General features: G+C 40.0%; 1 protein-coding gene across 3 annotated transcripts in view; it reads left to right on the top strand.

The window, feature by feature from the left end:
* Positions 1-18,783, top strand: part of vps8 (VPS8 subunit of CORVET complex) — a 184,283-nt gene extending 165,500 nt beyond the window's left edge. For all 3 annotated transcript variants that reach the window (XM_076742305.1, XM_076742304.1, XM_076742306.1), the window contains 3 exons: positions 7,694-7,774; positions 17,418-17,572; positions 17,880-18,783. In XM_076742305.1, coding sequence (XP_076598420.1) covers positions 7,694-7,774; positions 17,418-17,543 — 207 coding nt within the window. In that variant the 3' untranslated portion in view covers positions 17,544-17,572; positions 17,880-18,783. The remainder of the gene's footprint in view (positions 1-7,693; positions 7,775-17,417; positions 17,573-17,879) is intronic.
* The last annotated feature ends 224 nt before the right edge of the window (positions 18,784-19,007 follow it).

Here is a 19,007-nt window from a genome sequence, read left to right as displayed (position 1 = left end):
GGCAGATATGTGATTGTCAAAGGAAGGATCGATAACATCCTTGTCACACTTGCCAATATATACGCCCCTCCAGAGAGCAATAGAAAATTCTTCAAGTCTCTATTTCAAACATTAACCTCTGAAAGTGAAGGAGTATTAGTCTGTGCAGGGGACTGGAACACAGTCCGGAACTACTCTATTGACACAACAAGTATAAAAAGATATAATCGTCTTAAGTCAAGGGATCTCAACTTCCTAATTCGAGAGACAGGTTTGTTTGATGTCTGGAGGAACCTCCATGTGTCTGAAAAAGATTATACCCACTACTACAGCTACTCACCGGGTTCATTCCAAAATAGACTTCTTTTTGATGAACGTCATAGATAGACACGGACACACATCGGACCACAACGTAATCTATTTAACTATCCACCTGAATGACAGACAGAAGAGTACACTGTGGAGGCTAAATATCAGTGTTCTAAACAAGGAAACCACTGTTAAGGAGATTAAGAAAGAAATTAACGAATGTATAAAGGATAATATGACTGGTCAAGTGGACCCAACCATTATATGGGACACAGTTAAAGCAATAATGAGGGGGAAACTCATTTCAAGAACAGCTTATTTAAAAAATTTGAAGAGATCAAAGTATGATGAATTACAGAAAACACTAGAAAATTAGAGAAGCAACAACCAAAAGATGAGGACAAAGGGTTAAAAAAAACAGATTAAAGAATTAAAAGTTCAAATAAATAACATCCTGAATGACGAATTGGAAAAGAAACTGAGATTCACTAAACAAAGCTTTTGCGAGTCAGGCCCGAAAGCAACAAAAATTCTAGCAAAATGCCTTAGGGCTCCAAAATGAAAAACACTGTACATAAACTAACTAACAGAATAATTTATGAGCCAGATGAAATCCATAAAATCTTCCAAAATTACTATGAAACTCTATACTCCAACCCAAGACTGCAGATTAAGAAAACATTAAAAAATTGTAGTACCCTAAGGGCCTGATTTACTAAAGCTTTGCGTGCGTAAAAACGTGCGCAAAAGCGACAGCACGCGCAAAGAGATGATGATGCTGATCTACCAACCAGGCGCACCCAGGATTGCGTCTGTCAATCGAGCAAAATAACACGCGCTACTCGTTTTGCGCTTATACAGGCGTGCCAGCCAGAACGTGCAAAAATATTGGGCGGAGTAGATGCAAATAGAATCATTTTGAAACTAATTGCGCTGATTATTTTTGCGTCCATATTTAGCACGTTTGAATGTCATGTCTTAGGCTACCTGGCACAGCCGTGCGCACAGATGGCTGCGGTCATTGTTGCAAGGAGGCGGCGTAGGCAGGACAGGCAACGGAGAGAACGCAACTTTTCTGATCGTGTCACTCTTTTTGGAATGCCCGAAGAAAAAATAATAGAGACATATCGGTTATCCGGCGATGCCATTTTGGAGCTTCTCCGTGAAGAAGGAGCTGATTTGGATCCAGTCACAAGGAGGAGTCCACACGGCATTAACCTTCTCACAGATTGCCCCCCATATTGCGTTCCTCCTTGTGACGGTCAAATTCCTATGCTGTAACTCAGCAATGTGCTTGTTTGACTCCTGTACCAGCACCTCCAATTCCATGGGTTCGAATTTGCACGCGCAAAAACTCACGCAAAATCCTCATTTAAATAGGGAGGGCTCAACTACTTTGCACCTGTAGTCAAGTGCGCTGTTAATCTTAGTAAATCAGCCGCAAGCCCCAAACAGGCAGCGCGCACAATCTATCCATGTGCGCACGCAATTTAGCGCTCTTTATTTGGGATCTTAGTAAATCAGGCCCTAAGACTTTTTGCATTATCTAGAGGGAGCTCTAGGCTCCAGGTGTGGGTTACCTGGTAGGAAGCCTATATACAGAAGTATTGTGTCATGTGACTCTCTCCGTCTGTGCTGCATACTATGTGCCAGTAAAAAGCCAAGCAACCTAGTTTTGATGTCCTGCGTCCTCCTTGTTTTTGTCGGGGTCACAATGTTATAAAAATATTTGACATCGTTAGACCTCTCTTCCATTGGAAAATTTCAAAATGATAAATTAATAGCTCCCATCACAAAAAAAGAACTGGACACGGCTATCAGTAAACTGAAAGCAAATAAATGTCCTTGAAGTGATGGTTTACCAAATGAATGGTACAAGATCTCACACCTATTATGTTAGAATCATTTAATTGAACTCTAATAAAAGCTTTGGCACCACCATCATGGAAGAGGCAGTGATATCAGTCATTCCAAAAGAAGGGCAGAATAAAGAGAACTGTGAATCAGATCGTCCAATCTCTATATTGAACATAGATTACAAGTTGTTTACCTCTATTATCTCTAAAAGAATTGAGCATCTCCTGCCCGTCTTAATTAATGAGGATCAGACTGGGTTCATAAAAGGACGCCAAACTCAAGACAACATCAGACGAACATATTATAGAACACAAGTGCGGTTCTGACCAATTTAGACGCGGAAAAGGCCTTTGACAGGGTCTGTTGGTCCTTTTTGTACTGAGTGCTAGAGGGGCTGGGCTTCAATAGTCAGTTTGTCAGGTGCATACAGGCTCTTTACAGAGATCCAACTGCGAGAATAAAAATCTACGGCCATCTGACAGGCAGTTTTAAACTATTCAGAGGCACCCACCAGGGATGCTGTCTTAGCCCCGCACTTTTTGCCATATTCATAGAGCCCCTAGCACAATGTATAAGACAAAATAAAGAGTTGAGAGAAATCAGCAAAGCAAGTGAGGACCATCTAAAAGGACTTTTTGCAGACAACATTATTATCTATCTCCAAAAATTTAACACTTCCTAAACTCATGGCGACTTCAGACGAGTATGGCCAAATGTCAGGTTACAAATTGAACATAGCTAATAATTACACACCAAGTTAAGATACTAGGCTGAAATATAAAGTAAAATGGGAAGCAAAATCAATAAAATACTTGGGAGTGCTAATTAGTCAGAAACTTGATAAAATAAACGAAATAAACTATAAAATAATAAATGATAAGATACAGGAAGATAATAAAAAAATGGTGCACACTGGGGTTAGACTTTAGTTCAAGGATTGAGGCAGTGAAAATGAACGTGCTGCCAAGGTTGTTGTACCTTTTTTTATCTTTACCTGTCAGAATCCCAGATTCACAGTTTTCAATGTGGGACAAACAGTTATCAAAGTTTATCTGGGCTGGAGTAAGACCATGGAAAAGATTTAAAACACTTCAAATTGACAAAGAACATGGAGGCCTTGCAGTACAAAATCTAAGGGAATACTATTATGCTACCCAGGTGAGGTACTTTGTTTACTGGTGTTGTCCGGAGTACCAAGCTAGGTGGAAGCACATTGAGTTAAATCTGGCTAATTCTCGAACTCAAACCAAGGTGTGAAAGTACACACAGACCATAAGGGAGAAATTTTAATCTTGGAAGATGCTTTGAAAAATTGGTACAAGATAGTTAAAAAATATAAACTAGAAGGAGACAGTAAACTTCTAATTTGGCCTTCTCAAACATCTCAGTTCAGTCCTGGAGAAACTGACATCACATTTGCAAGGTAGAGAGAAAAGGGGATTACAGCGATGTGTACACTCTTGGAGGGGAAGTGATTGAAGTGCTTACTAATGCATATAAATGTACACCTGTAAAGATTGTCTCTAAGCTGTATAGAGGTCTACAAAAACAAAATGAGAGGAACTCATTATATGTGAAATTGAAATGGGAGTTAGAACTGAACATTAAACTGATCGTAATTGGCATTATATGTGTAGAACTCAACAAACCTCCACCAGCTCTAAAAGACGGAGTTTGGAAGGAAGAATTTAAATTCTCTTCTTCATCACACCACACATCAAAAATAAACAAATAGGTGAACAGCAGCAATACTAGAGACAATGTGGGCAGATGAGTGCCAATCTCATGTTTTTTGGTCATGATAAAATTGCAGGGATTCTGGGACAGAGTGACTCAGATTCTGGGAGAGGTTTTTTCCTACAGGATACCCAGGAACCCTCGGATAATGTACCTGGGTTTGACTCCAGAAGGTACTATTCAAAAGAAGGACCTGTATCTTTTCAAAATATTGATTTTGGCATGTAAAAAGGCCATAACGAGAAACTGGTTGAAAAGTGACCCCCCAAGTACAGGACAGTGGCTGGATATTGTTGAGGAGATTTACCTGATGGAAAGAATGACTTATTATCTCAGTATGAGAGCAGGGACCCTGGACCAAAAGTGGCACAAACGGACTATGTATATGAAAAAAGATGGGTCAAGTACTCAGCAGACCTAATGGACAGTGATAAATGTTTCAACAAGAGCGGTGTACCCCACTTCTATTTACTATATTTGTGGTGTATATTTTATTTTATTTTTCTATTTTACTTGTTTTTTGCTTTCCCAAGTTACCATTTTGTGGCTCGCTTGCTTTGCATTTGAGTTTGTTTATATAAAAAAAGTAAAATAAATAAGAAGTTTCCAAAAAAAAAAAGGTCAACTGACAGAATCTTCCTATTGTTAAACAGTGTTAATGAGATTAAGAGAATTTGTCAAGCATCTGAAAGCCATGACTGTCTATAACAAAGCAATATGTCTGGCAAGAAAGGATTACTTTTCTAAGATCATTACAGAGAATGCTGGGAACTTTAGAATATTATTCTCCACTATTGTCAAGCTACTCAACATTGCCCTCACCCATCGACAGTTCTCTTCAATAATTACATAACCTCAGTTACAGCCAACATTGCTACTGATGTGAACACAGATGACCTCAACAGACGACCTCAACAAACCCTTTAAAAAGGATGTAGCTATGGGAATATTCACCTGTTACATTAACTGAGCTCTCCAAGACTGTCACTGAGTCTAACTTGTCCAACTCATGCTTTGACCTTGCACCTACAGCACTGTTTCAAGTCATGTTCTGAAGATTATAAATACATCTCTACAAACATCTTCCCAGATGCATTTAAACCAGCTGTTGTAAACCCATTACTAAAGAAACCCAAGATAGATAGTAATGTACTCACCAACTATAACCAGATATCCAGTCAGGCATCAGAGCATACCACAGCACTGAAACTGCTCTTACTAAAATAATCAGCAGCCCCAAACTAAATCCTGATCAAAATAAGGTATCAGTTTTTGTCCCCTTAAACCTAAGTGCAGCATTTGATATGACTGATCATGATATCTTAATCAATCATCCTGATCCAGTATTTGGTCTTGTGTGTTTAATTGGTTTAAGACTTACATAAAAGGCAGAAAGTTTTATGTTAGCCTTAGAGATCTTGGGAGCCATGTTCTCACTAGACATGCTGCCACTTAACGTGACATCATTAGAGAGCACAATGCATGCTTACATAGTTATGCAGATGACACACAACTGTACATCTCGCGCAACCAAACGATGCTGTAGCTGTAGATTCCAGTACTAACTGTCTTTTACCACTTAATAAATGGATGAGCAACAATTTCAGGAAGTTAAATGAGGACAAAGCTGAAATCAGCTCTAAAACAAAAAGAGAAATGCAGTTCAGTAGTCTGGGAAATGTAACTCCCTGAATGAAGGTTGAGGTTACAAGTATTGATTCAGATCTAAGCTTCAAACCCCACATCAACAAGGTGACAAAAGCTTCATTTTTCCACCTTCGAAACATAGCTTAAGTGGAACCATTTATAAATCGAAAAGATGCTGAAAAACTGATTCTTCATGCTGACTAAATGACTAACACATTATTTACTTTATTTGTTTGAGCGAGTTTGACATGGGCCAAATTGTAAAGGCTAGACTGGGTCAGAGCATCTCCAAAACTGCAGCTCTTGTTCCCAGTCTGCAGTATCTATCCAAAGTGGTCCAAGGAAGGAACCGTGGTGAGCCGGCGACAGGGTCATGGGTGGCCAAGGCTCATTGATGCACATGGGGAGCGAAGGCTGGCCTTTGTGGTCCGATCCAACAGACTAGCTACTGTTGCTCAAATTGCCAAGAAAGTTAATGCTGGTTCTGATTGAAAGGTGTCAGTATGCACAGTGCATCGCAGAAAATGCCAACAATGGACTCGTGAGCATCGGAACTGGACCATGGAGCAATGGAAGAAGGTGGCCTGGTCTGATGAATCACATTTTCTTTTACATCACGCGGATGGCGTGTGTGTCGCTTACCCGGGGAACACATGGCACCAGGATGCACTATGGAAAGAAGGCAAGCCGGTGGAGGCAGTGTGATGCTTTTGGCAATGTTCTGCTGGGAAACCTTTGGGTCCTGCCATCCATGTGGATGTTACTTTTACACTTACCACCTACCTAAGCTTTGTTGCAGACCATGTACACCCATTCATGGAAACGGTATTCCCTGATGGCTGTGGCCTCTTTCAGCAGGATAATGCGTTGTGCCACCAAAAATGGTTCAGGAATGGTTTGAGGAGCACAACAACGGGTTTGAGGTGTTGACTTGGTCTCCAAATTCCCCAGATCTCAGTCCAATCAAGCATCTGTGGGATGTGCTGGACAAAGAAGTCGGATCAATGGTGGCCTGACCTTGCAACTTACAGGACTTAAAGGATCTGCTGCTAACATCTTGGTGCCAGATACCCAGCACACCTTCAGGGGTCTAGTGGATTCCATGCCTCGAGGGGTCAAGGCTGTTTTGGCAGCAAAACAGGGACCAACACAATATTAGGCAGGTGGTCATAATGTTATGCCTGATCGGTGTATATTAACTGGAGTGCTGCTGTGTTGCATTTTTGATTTTGCTCACCCCTTAAAGCTGCAGTAGGTAAGATCGAGAAGAGAGCAGACTTAGCCTGCAAATTTGAAACAAACTTCCATGTCACGCCCCCTCACTCTCTGCTGCACTCATGCCCTGCCTCCAAGCCCCTCCTCCCTGCGGTGTTAGCGTGGCTGCCATGACAACCAGTAACATTAGCCGTAGCATCGGAACAAGCTAACTCTGCCCAGCCACTACATCACAGTCGCTAACATAGCGTATGCGCCGCAGAGTGTTACTGTAACAATCACCATATTAGCTTTATGGTTATTTGTTGTCTTATGTTGTCTTGACTTATAGGCTGTTACTGGCAGTGGCGGTATGGGCAGTTTCTCCTTTGTGGGTGGCTGTTGCTCCACCATAGCTTTCACTAGCCTCCTGACGCCGCTCACAGAGCTGTTTGACTGAGTGGCAGCCGGCAGCATGAGCGGAGGGAGGGGGCGGTTCGCAGCGTGTGTGAGTAGTGATTGACAGATGTCACACTCCCTCAGACGCTCCTCTGGCTCTGACTGGTTCTGGGTCTGTTTTGTGTCGGGCGCGGTGGATTCTTGCAAATTGCAGTAGTACCAGTAGGTGGGACCAATGAAGCCGTTTTTTTGTTTTTTTTTCCCCCACAGATTACATGTTTCATGTACTGCTGTCTGGGCATAGGGACAGTTTTAGCAAATATGACAAAAAATTACTTTTATACAAGTTACCTACTGCAGCTTTAAATATCATCCAGCTTGAGGCACAAGGATACCCCATTGCCATCACATGTCCATTTATAAATGAAACATTTTCTGTTTCTTGTACAGTGTAGTTATATCGACTCTCATACTATATGAGTTGCACTTGTTACACTCTGTATGCAATGTAACATATACCTCAATATTTATGGTTTTATTACATTCCTTCTGGTTCTTTGTTGTGGCCCAGGTGTTTGTTGAGGCAACGTTGGACCTTCAGCAGGAACAGTCGTGGGACCAGCTACGCTGTTTATACCGAGGACCATCTAGGGTATGGACACTGCATCTGTAGCTGCTGAAGAACCTCCCCATTTACATTACTTTACAACACACAAACTGCCAATGTATTTTTTTTTATGCTTTTCAACACAAACACAGATAGCTCCAACAATACAAAAAATACACAACAAGTATATGTGCCAAATTTCCTGGCCATCTATGCAATAGTTTTAATGTTATTTCATTTAAAACCAAAATTCTAGACTAAAGGGGGCACAACAGGAAACGTCAGTTGATCACCAACCTGAGTGGGCTTCATCCTTGGGGGATTGTGAATAACTATACCAAATGGTTTTGCCATCCAATAATTCCCAGGATATTTCACTCAAAACCCAAACTGCCAACTTCATTCTGACAGTAGAATAAAAGTAAGTGGATCTCCATTGATCAGCATGGCATGCCACTTTGATTGGAGGCAGATCAAAAATACTTACCCATGAGTGATTTTAATCAGGTTGGCAGATCCTGTTGGTTGGTGGCAGGTCAAAAATACTGACCCTTGCCATGAGTCAGTGTGGTCAGGGAAGCAGGTCACTTTGGTCAAAGTTAGGTCAAAATACTGATCCATAAATATGTTTAATTGGTGCAGTGTGACATTAATTTTAAATCTTGAGCCAAAGTTGTTTAATTTGCAAGTCAAGTTTTTTTAGGCCACTCAGTTTTGTAGACTTGAAGTAACACTGCTATTGAGTTGCACCAGAGAGTAACTCCCTTGATAGCAGCGTTATGACAAGTGGTTATTCTTAATTTGAATGAGCATCAATAATCAGACATAATGCCAGTTTTATCTTCTCATAAGTTTAACAATGTCTTACAACATCAAATGAGACAAAATATTCAAATTGCACTTAGAAACCTGACCTGAAATATCTTAGCGAGGAATGCTTGCAGTGACTAGGCTTAAGCCAGCCATGGCTAATGGTGAGAAGAATTTTCTAAATCAATTTATACAAATCATTCTCTCCTGCAAATGATATTCTCCAGATGTAAGGAAACATGGTTTGCCCTGTTTGCAGTGTACATCTTTAGCCAGCAATGGTTAGCTCAGCTGTAGACTTAAGAAAAGATTAGGCTTAGACAATAAAGTCCCCATTATCTACCACTCTGTGGTGATATGATCATTGATAAGACATGGGAGACCTGAAATTCAGCAATCAATTAATTAAAAAAAAAAAAAAAAAAAAAAAGAGGTCAGGAGTGCCTTGGAGTTAGTAATAAGGAAGTGCAGCTAAATAATAGGTAACACATAACCACCAACCACCAGTTATATGCAAGCTTGCACTGTAACAAATTGCTGTAGTATACCAAATCACTGAAGGAAAACAGCTGTAAAAGAAAATTGTTTTAGTTTTATCTTTTCCTCTATATTGTCTTTGTTTTATTGATTGCATATTCTGATTGAAGTGTCTGCCCTTTTATATGACAGTGAGCTCTGTGTTGAGACAAACTATTTTCCATTAATTAAACAGACTTCTGTGATAAAATCTTCGTCACCTTGTGAGGAGAGCCCAGACCAGCCCTGTACAGGAATCTAGTTTGCACCTCAGCGACTCTTTTTTTTGGTCTGTCATCATTACATTTTGGTGTTGCTTTGTGGCATGATGTTCGAATTAAAGGCAGTCTGCCCCCCCAAATACTTAATGGTGCTGTATTTCTAGAGGGGCATGCTAAACACAATGTTGCCAACTCTGGACGGGTCACAACATCCATGAGCATGAAATCACTTTTCCAAAGGTAATGACATGCAGCACTTACTAGATGTGATTATGATGAGCAATTATCTTGCAATCACGATGTAGCAATTTGCAAAATGTAATGATGATGTAGCATTTGGCAGAATGCAATGATGATGAAGCAGTAGATCCAATGACAACGTAGCAAATAGCAAAATGTATTGACAATGTAGCTAACAGCTGACCGTAACTTACAATGACAATGAAGCACTTCACAAAATGCAATGATAAAGGAGTGCCTGACAGATGCAATGAAATAAAGCAATTACCAGCAGTATCATATGCCATTGTCAGCAATGAGTAAATGCTATATTAGAGAAACTATATCGCCTGCAATTACCAAAACGAGAATGATGTCATCAAGATCTGAGTAATTTTAATGTCCAGAATGGAGACAGCAATGCAGAGGTCACTTTGAACGGAAATAGCAGATGAATCAGATAGGGGGCAGCGAGCAGCAAGATAAAACCACCAAACATCATTGTATCATAGAATCAGTACAAAACACATTTACAGAGCAAGCACAACAATGCCTCAACAGAATTGTGACAACCTTTCTGAGGAAGCACACTCAGGTTTTAATATTCGTTTGTATCCTGTAAAACAATATGCAAAACTTATATAATTGAAGGAAACATTAAAAATATAGACTCAAATATTGTACAACCACTTTGATGAAATTGTGATGACATGAGACTACTGAGATATGGAAACTCCTCCAGCGAGCCTTGCTTCCTCCTGTACAACATTTTGTTCTTCCATGACTAGGGAGAAATGCTGTGGATCCCAAACCCACAAATGGCACCTGTGAAAACTTTCAGAAAAAGCACAACTCAGCATTAAAACTTGCGGACTGCAACTGTTGCTTGTGATTTGTGCTGTTGTGGGTCAGCAATGACCCGAACTGCTGCTGATGCTTTGCATCAGTCTTGTCTCACAGGATGTAGAGGGACCTTATGCACGTGATACTCACATTTATTCAAAATAAGCCCATATTCAAACTTGTTTCCAGACTCTTCCCCAGCTGTCTATATGGAAACCTATACCCTATGTACAGTTTTCTCCTTTTTCAAAACCTAAGTAATCCAATACCTTCCTTCGTCTTTGGTTTGGAACATGAGCCCATATCTCCTCAACATGAAATATAGAGGATTGCTCCACCAGAGGTTAGCAGAGAAACCCTATGATCTTCATCCTCTGGCTCAATGTCTCAGTGTGATATACCTGGAGAACTGGAGACACTTGCAAAAGAATTGGGTTAAATTGCTACAAAAAATCAGGACACCAGGCTGAAAATGGAGGACTTTGAAAAAAGAAGTGAAGGAGTTAATAAAATTTGTCAAAGAAGATCAATACCATTCCAAGGTCAAATTCCAGGCCTGAGTTGACCAAAGTAATTTCAATTATTTTCAGCTATAATCAGCTATACATTTAAGTTCTGCCGCGCCCAGAAGAATCATGTTAGTTATCTTCTGCATCATCCTTTTCCTTGACTATTACAAAAGATGATCATATCAAGTTTATATTCCCAACCTATGGGATACCTAATGATAACCCAGAAACCGTGAATTATTTATCTAAATCTCAGGAGTTATTGGCTTTGAAGCCATTATTTGATTCATATCTTCCAGCAACTTTCAGATCAGTACTTCATGGTTCAGCCTGGGACTAGTAGGAGATAGCCAAATCCAATGTAACCACATGTAAAGAGTTTGAATCTGATTTTCAAGCAGTTTCTTGAAATTTTCATTTCTGAAATTTTCATTTCAGTTTCATTTCTAGCTGATGACTGAAGAATTATCTGAACGTTAGGGATGTTTATCAGTCCAAAACAAATTATATAGAGTCACACTGAAGCAATAATGATGTATTGCAAAGTCCAGCAAATGTTGTGTTGATGTGTGTGTGGTTCTGCAACACAATAGAACAGACCCTGTCATCAACACAGTTTGATAGTTATTATAATTCTTTGATCTAATAATAATGTAAATGTATTGTTAAATGTAAAATTAATGAAGGTTATACTCAGTTGAACATATATTTATTATCAAATTCCAACATCAGTTAAGCTACTTCACTGATCTACCTTGAGGAATCAATCACAGTTCAAAATAATAATAAAAAACAATCCTGGCCAATCAAAAAATATGATGAGCTTGCGCAACAGAGAGTATAGAGAGAACACAGCAAATTGGCTTAACTGACATTAACTAACTGCTAACCTGACAAAAAGGCTTTTTAATATGCGCAAACTATTTCTGTGTCTTATTTGCATCGGGTCAGAGAACTGCGCTTTAGTGCGAGCCCTGTGCTTGGTGGTTTTCAGCCAGCTTCTTCACCAAGGGATGTATATTTGCTGGGAACCATGCACGGCTCCCAGTAAAAATAGGTGAGACTCCTAAGTTCTAGATGAGATGCGGCTGAGCTGTGCTGCTCACGTGGGCAGTGTGGCAGCTCTAACCTGTTAACACTAGCAGCGAAATAAAAAGCGGCAGGTTCTGCCACATACGCATGCCACAGATACGTCCAGCGTCTACTCTTGCAGTAAATTCGTAAACACTGTGTGATATTGTGAGACAAGACATGGAAGACTATTAAAAATACAGTGGTGGTTAATGACTGTTACAATTATAGAAACACCCCCCATTTGCAGCAAAATGTCCCCTCTCAGCTATTTTGCTCCTAGCAGCCCCTGATGTTCTCTGAATCCCCACTGGGGGGCAGTACCTCCCCCATTGAGAAACCCTGCTCTATCACAACCTCACTCACTGGTCACTTAATTTAGTACACCTTGCGTGAGATGGGTTTCAGGGCACTCCCGGTGTAGGAAATCTGAATTATGTGAGCTGCCTGACGCCTGGCCTTTTTTACAGGAGGGATCTCAGGACTGCATTATTCAGTGATGGTTGTTTCAGTTTGATGAAGATGACTTCTTTCACTCCTCTTTCAGACTGTTGGTCTTCTCTGGCCAAAATGTGCACATTATTGTTCTCCAATGTGTGTCCCTTCTCCTTAAGGTGTAGGTGGACTGCTGAGTCTTGACATTAGGTGTTAGGTCTCCTGTTTTGTGCCATGCACTTGTGAAGCAGTTGTTTTGTTTCCTCACTGTACAAGTATGTTAAATCCTCACAGCGTTGGACTGTGTACACCACATTGCTTGTGCCTGGGTGATTTGACAAGCTTCTGTCTCTGTCTGAGTGTTACTGCACTTGAAGTGCACAGGTATGTGGTATTTGTTGAAAATCTGCCTGAGTTTTTCAGGCTGCTGTGACCTGAGATAGTTTTCAGGCCCCTCCAAACCTCTCTGGCGTTGTTTCCCCCTGAAGGCAGTCATCCAGCTTCCTCCTGTAGCTGTCCTTCCCTCTCCTCCTCCTCATGACATGGTGGAACAGTGGCAACACTGTCACCTCACAGCTAGAAGGTCCCGGGTTCGATTCCCGCCAGGGGCGTGTCCTCTGGTGCCTGCTCGAGGGGAAAAAAAAAAAAGGGTGTCTTTCTGTGTGGAGTTTGCATGTTCTCCCCATGTTCAGCTGGGGTATCCTCCATTAAACCCCCCCACTAAAAACATGCAAGAAGATCACCACATGACAAATGGTGACGAATGGAACTGGGTCCCTGGGCACTGCTGTCGGCTGGCAGAAAAAAGAGAAAGCAGAGGAAGGACTTTCCAGGATGTCCGCGGAGGAAGGACTTTCCAGGATGGGTCAAATGCGGAGAAAATAATTTCACTAATGCATGGCTTGTGTGCAGTCTCTCCCCCTGTAGCAGTGTGTGCAGTGATAAATAAAATGAATCTTAATCTTAATATTATCTCCAGGGTTCTAAATTAACTTTTTTGATCACCAGCCAATGTGGCTGGTGACCTTCTAAAGTTACCAGCCAATCAGAATTTCCACTAGCCAAATTTTTTCCCGGTGAAAATAAGAGAGATTATGAGTGCCACTGAATGCATTTGATCATTTTATTTACATTGTTGGTATGAAAAATGCACAGAAAGTACAACACATGAAACAAAATATACACAGAAAGTGCAAACATTTAATTTATACAAACAAAAAATGCTGTCAGATTTATTATTTTATAAAAGACATTTTTCCAGTATTTAGTATCATTACATTCCTAATAAAATGTATTTTTCCTTTCAACTTAAAGTGTTTCTGCTTCCCGTCTTTAATAAGAAATATATATAAGTAACAGCCATGACTTAAACACTTGCAAAAAATTGCATTGGTAATAAATTGAATTATGTATGTACAACTAGAAAACACAAATAGTGCAGCAGTCAGTATTGCAGACTCCTTAGGCTTTCCTGATGACTTCGGGCACTCATGGTCCTTTACTGCCTCGACTTCAAAATTATTAGTCCCCACCACAAAATTATTCGTCTTGTTTTTTTCTTTCGTGTACATGCGGCAATCCTTACAAAACATGACGGCATTTTCGTGATCGAACACAAGCCATTCACGACCTGTCAGCCATTTAGCGTTAAACTTTCTTTTCTTCGTTTCGCACGCTTTGTCGACATTCTCATCCCCTGCCTCCTTCCTCTTCTCGCCCCCAGACGTCTGTCCCAACCACGCATTTAGTTTAACTTTACTTTTTACTTTTAGCTAGCTCAGTCTCCTTTTTTACAGTTTATACGCCGCCGTTCATTCTTCCTCTTCTTCTTTGTGTTTGCGTTTCCGTGGTTTCTCGCGCCGGTTGCACTACAAACTGTAGTGTGCCTGCGCACAGCCAATGGGCGTCTTGTACGTCATCACGTAGCATTACGACAGTGTTCATGGGAAATGTAGGACGGACTGTCCGGGGGACAAATGACCAAGAACTGTAGAGCGGCTCTGACTGACATGATTGCCTAATGCATTACCGGCCAAATTGGCTAGTAAGTTTTTATTTACACCCGCCAATATGAATTTTAACCCGCATTTGGCGGGTTGGCGGGTGTTAATTTAGAACCCTGATTATCTCCCATTTCAGATCCCTCTGCACCCTCCTCAGCTCATCTTTGTCCCTTGATCAAAAGACCATCCTCCTCTCGTTCAGTAGGGCTTTCAGTTCTGGGGACACCCAGATTTTGTTGTTTGGGAAACACTGTACCTTCTTTGTAGGCACAGTGTTTTCCACACAGAAGTTAATGTAGTACGTAATGCAGGTTGTTAAACTGTCAATGTCCTCCCCATGTGGACTGCACAGCACATCCCCTTCAGTGGTGTCAAAGCTGTCCCTCAGTGTTATACTGGACTCCTATCTTATATCTTCTCACATACCTGATGGTTATTTATTCACAAAAGGTATGTATGCAGGGAGCAGATAAACCCGATTGTGCTTGCAACGGCCCAGCGGGTGGAGAGGTGATGAGCTGTAAGCATTATTAGTGTTTGCATACAGTAAGTCCAGTGTTCTGTTGTCTCTGGTGTGGCATTTAACATACTGTGTGAATGTGGGGAGTGGAGGACAGGGAAGTGTGATTGAAGTCACCAGAGATGAGGAGGAGAGCCTTGGGGTGCGTTGTCTGCAGTTGTGAAACTACAGTGTGAAGTAGCTTGCACGCTGCTGCATCGTCCGACCAGGGGATGTACACATTGAAAAGTCAATGCAATCACAGAAACTGATGCATATCCAAGTAATAACAAATTCCTGGAATCACCCTCAAGCCCTGCTCTCTTCTCTACAGTAGACTTCAATTGTGGCTACTGGCAGGTGCCTATGGATCCTACCAAAAAAGATATGATAATTTTCATCATACTCTTCGGCCTGTACCATTTTAATGTAATTTCTTTTGGTCTGAAAAGTGGTCTACTTAGACAACATCATAATCACCTTCTTCTGTGTTATTCAAGGATCTCTGGAGTCTGGGATACATCTAATAATTGGAAACTGACCAACGTAAAAAAAAATCCAGAATCCAGATTCTGCCTACAGGAAGCAAAGTTTCTTTATCACATTGTCACTAGCCATGGAATATCAGCTGATTTGACAATGTCAGTGCCATCCTTTCAAATCCTGTACCACAAAATCTCAAAGATGTTCAGTGATTTATTGAAATCAAGAAATCTCATTTACCATATAAACCTGTGGCTTACCTATGTTTTGAGGTGGAACATATAGGCAGGTTAAAGCCGCTGAAGCCGCTGTCCTGTGCCAAATCTCTGTAGAGGAGATGAATATTACCATCCTCAGCTATGCATTATAGATCAACTAGAGAGTCAACATGTAAGGTCAAGTTCAATATGTAGAGTCATAACCTGGAAATACAGATGGTAGTTCTAATAACCATGAATAAAGACGTGACTGCAAGACCTCACCTGGCTTTTTCCTTTGCTATACTCTTTCACCAGTGTTAATTTCAGTGTCACTTATCTTTTAGACTTTTTGGTCTATTTCCTTTATGTATTTTATTTTATTTTATTTTATTTTTTATGTTTTTTTTTTTTTTTTTTAAGTTTTAGTTGAATCAAAGTCTGGGGATACTAGTCTCATTTTAGTCAAAGAAAACTAACCATTTTAGTTTTGTATATGCCTGTCAACACTATGATTTGAAATTAAGGAAAATTTTCTGGGGCCCCAGTACCCTTACCACTGTTTACATACCCATTACATTTAGACAAGGATACACACAGTAAATGCTAAAATCACCACTAGACAACCACTTGCTTTAGAATATCAGAGCAACAAGGATTGGATTAACTCATTCTTATAAGTGACTACAATTAGATAATCAGAATCAGCTGGCTTAAAGTGAAATGCTGTTAACATCCCTGCATCACATAAATGGAATAAATAAATAAATAGATAAAATAAAGGCCATATAAATTCAGCACTTGATTTTAATATGCATTACTTGAAGGATATGTACGCATCACCTAAAAATATGTGAGAGGACAGGAGGGTTGACAGGTCTGGGTATTATACTCACAAAGTAAGTACTTTATGAAGGTTATGCAGGCATATTATTTCAGACACCTTTTTAGAGGTATGCTTTGTGAGCAATCAGTTTTTATAGCATATTCAGTTTCATTTCTATGTTAATGAGAAGCACAACTAAACAGTAATTTTATGTCACCAAATACATGCCAAAATACATGTTACTATGTTAGCTGCTCCGATACTACATGAATACTGAGCTATTGTCTAAGTTTGCAAGGCGTATGGTTTTTATTTAGTTAGCTTGCTAGTTTTAGACTGAATATCCAACTGCTGGTTTAAATGAACTTGCAATCAAGCCAAAACATCAGCATTTCTCATACGGTACATACTTGCACTAATGCAGTTTCACATCAGCATCCCCCTGCATATAACTGACACTTGCCACACACAAACACACACACACACACACACACACACACACACACACACCAGGGTCAGTTAGTGTTAAATGCTATTGGTGCTTTCTTGTCATCCTCTCATCTTAGTCATGGCAAGAAAAAGGTTGTGAAAAACATATGTAGCCATAGTTTTTGTACTACCTACCACATGATCTCTTATTTATCTGTTTTACTTGATGTTTACCGTCCTGTTACTCTTGAGCACTCACACACGTACTTTGTGTGAACATGTGTCCGTATTTTTGGGCACCCATTTCAGTCTCAAGACTGGTTAATTGTGAATTGCTGGTGCAACTGGGGTCAAAAGCCATGATCCCAATTGGAAAACAGTTGATTTTTGGGTCAGTGGTGAAGGTTAAGGTTTGAGGGTTAGGGTTAGGCAAATAGGGGTTAGGGTTAAGTTACTTCAGGAAATTGTTGTGAGTCGATGTAATTTCCCAAAAAGTGGCCTAAGTACGTTTGTGTGTGTGTGTGTGTGTGTGTGTGTGTGTGTGTGTGTGAGTGTGTACAAGTATGACAAGCATAGGCAATGCATCACCTTTTCTGAGTTTTGTGTTTTTTTCCCCCTTTGTTCCAGTTGTCCATCCTTTCAGAACTCTCTCACAGCCATAGCAATGAGAAGACAGGACTTCTAATTACAGCCCAACCAGGAACAGAGAATTTCCAGCTTAAACTCTCTCCCCCACCTCTGTTGGAAGAGTAGCACCATCACTAGTCATGGTGGTACTTGAGGTATGACTTTTTTCAACATGTTTATTTCAAAATAAACAGTTTTTGATAATATTGAGTCATATTGGCCATTCTACTGATTGTAGCCTTATTGTTTGTGCATCACAGCTGGCGGATATTGAATTGAAAAGTCAACTAAGTAAATTAATGTCACAATGCATATGTTAGGGATTATTTAGAAATGATTAGGGGTAGTGGAGAGATCCAAGAAATGCTGTGTATTTTTTCTTTAAGAGAGTGTAGTCTGGCTTTTTTTGGAAGATCAGAAAGAAGTTAAAATTTTCTTTTAATTTTTGTCTTTTTATTTCAGCCTTCTCTTGTGGGAATTGATGAAAATAAAAAGGATCAACTTGTTGCAAATGACGGCCATAGTGTATGCAGTGGGTCATAAGGATGTCCTTTGCCGTATGCAGAGAAGAACCACCCTGTCAGAAACAAACACTGCATCATGGTTGCCAAAATTGATCCAGAATCTTTAATTGGTAAATGAATCCTCATGTTTTCGAGATGTGTAAATTTGACCTTTTGCTTGATGTTGGTCCATGCAAAAACATTAAATCTTCTTTTCGACGTTTCTTACTGAAATACATCTTGGATGGCGTACTTAACTGCTTGCCTTCAGTGTTTATGTCTCGCGGGATTGTACTTCTGACTTTTAATTAAATAACCAAATGTTTTCTGACACAGTTGTTCATCAGAAGTATTGATGATTTGTTGAAGAGGGCAAAAGAATGAGAATGTGAACTTTTAGCTTTCAGCGCTCTTCATTATTTTAGCTAATCTCTAAAGTTACTTTTTGACAGGAGATTTATTGATTGAGTTTAAAGCCAGATTTGACTTTCCGCTTTTAATATCAGCCATATTTTATATTATAGGTTTGTATCTTACACATTCATGTCATAATTCATATTCTTACAAACTGATTTTTGTAGTATTATGATGGTCTTATGTACTCAAATTAAGTCATGCTTTATCATCTAAAAAAAAAAAAAGTCTTGCTCTGTCTGGTAATCCCCAAGTTTGCTGGTTGAGTTTTTATTACATCATGTTTTGATCTCCACACACTCCTAGTTATAGTTTCTTGATTTTATTCATATACTCCTATGCCCATATTAACATGGTGTTCTCTGATTCTGTTTTTGACTTATTTTTGGGTATTGTCTGTATGTTGTAACTTTGGTTCTATGATTTTAATTAAACTGTTTAAATGCTGAGTCTGACTTTTGAATGGAGTCTGTATGTCATTTAAGAAAAGTTTTGTTATCATTTGCTTAAATAAAAAAAGATCTAGTTTGACTGAAAGAAGATTTTTTTTGTGGTTTTCCATCGTTCTCCAATGAGGTCCTCCTCACTGCTTTAAAGGTAAGGCCCCCTCCCTGTGGTTGCGAGAGGTTCGGATCTAGATTTGGTATACTGGATGCTCGGGACCTTTGGGATT

This window comes from Chaetodon auriga, chromosome 11 (genome assembly GCF_051107435.1).
Source record: "Chaetodon auriga isolate fChaAug3 chromosome 11, fChaAug3.hap1, whole genome shotgun sequence".
NCBI classification, from domain to species: Eukaryota; Metazoa; Chordata; class Actinopteri; order Chaetodontiformes; family Chaetodontidae; genus Chaetodon; species Chaetodon auriga.
This window is presented reverse-complemented; position numbering and strand designations above follow the sequence as displayed.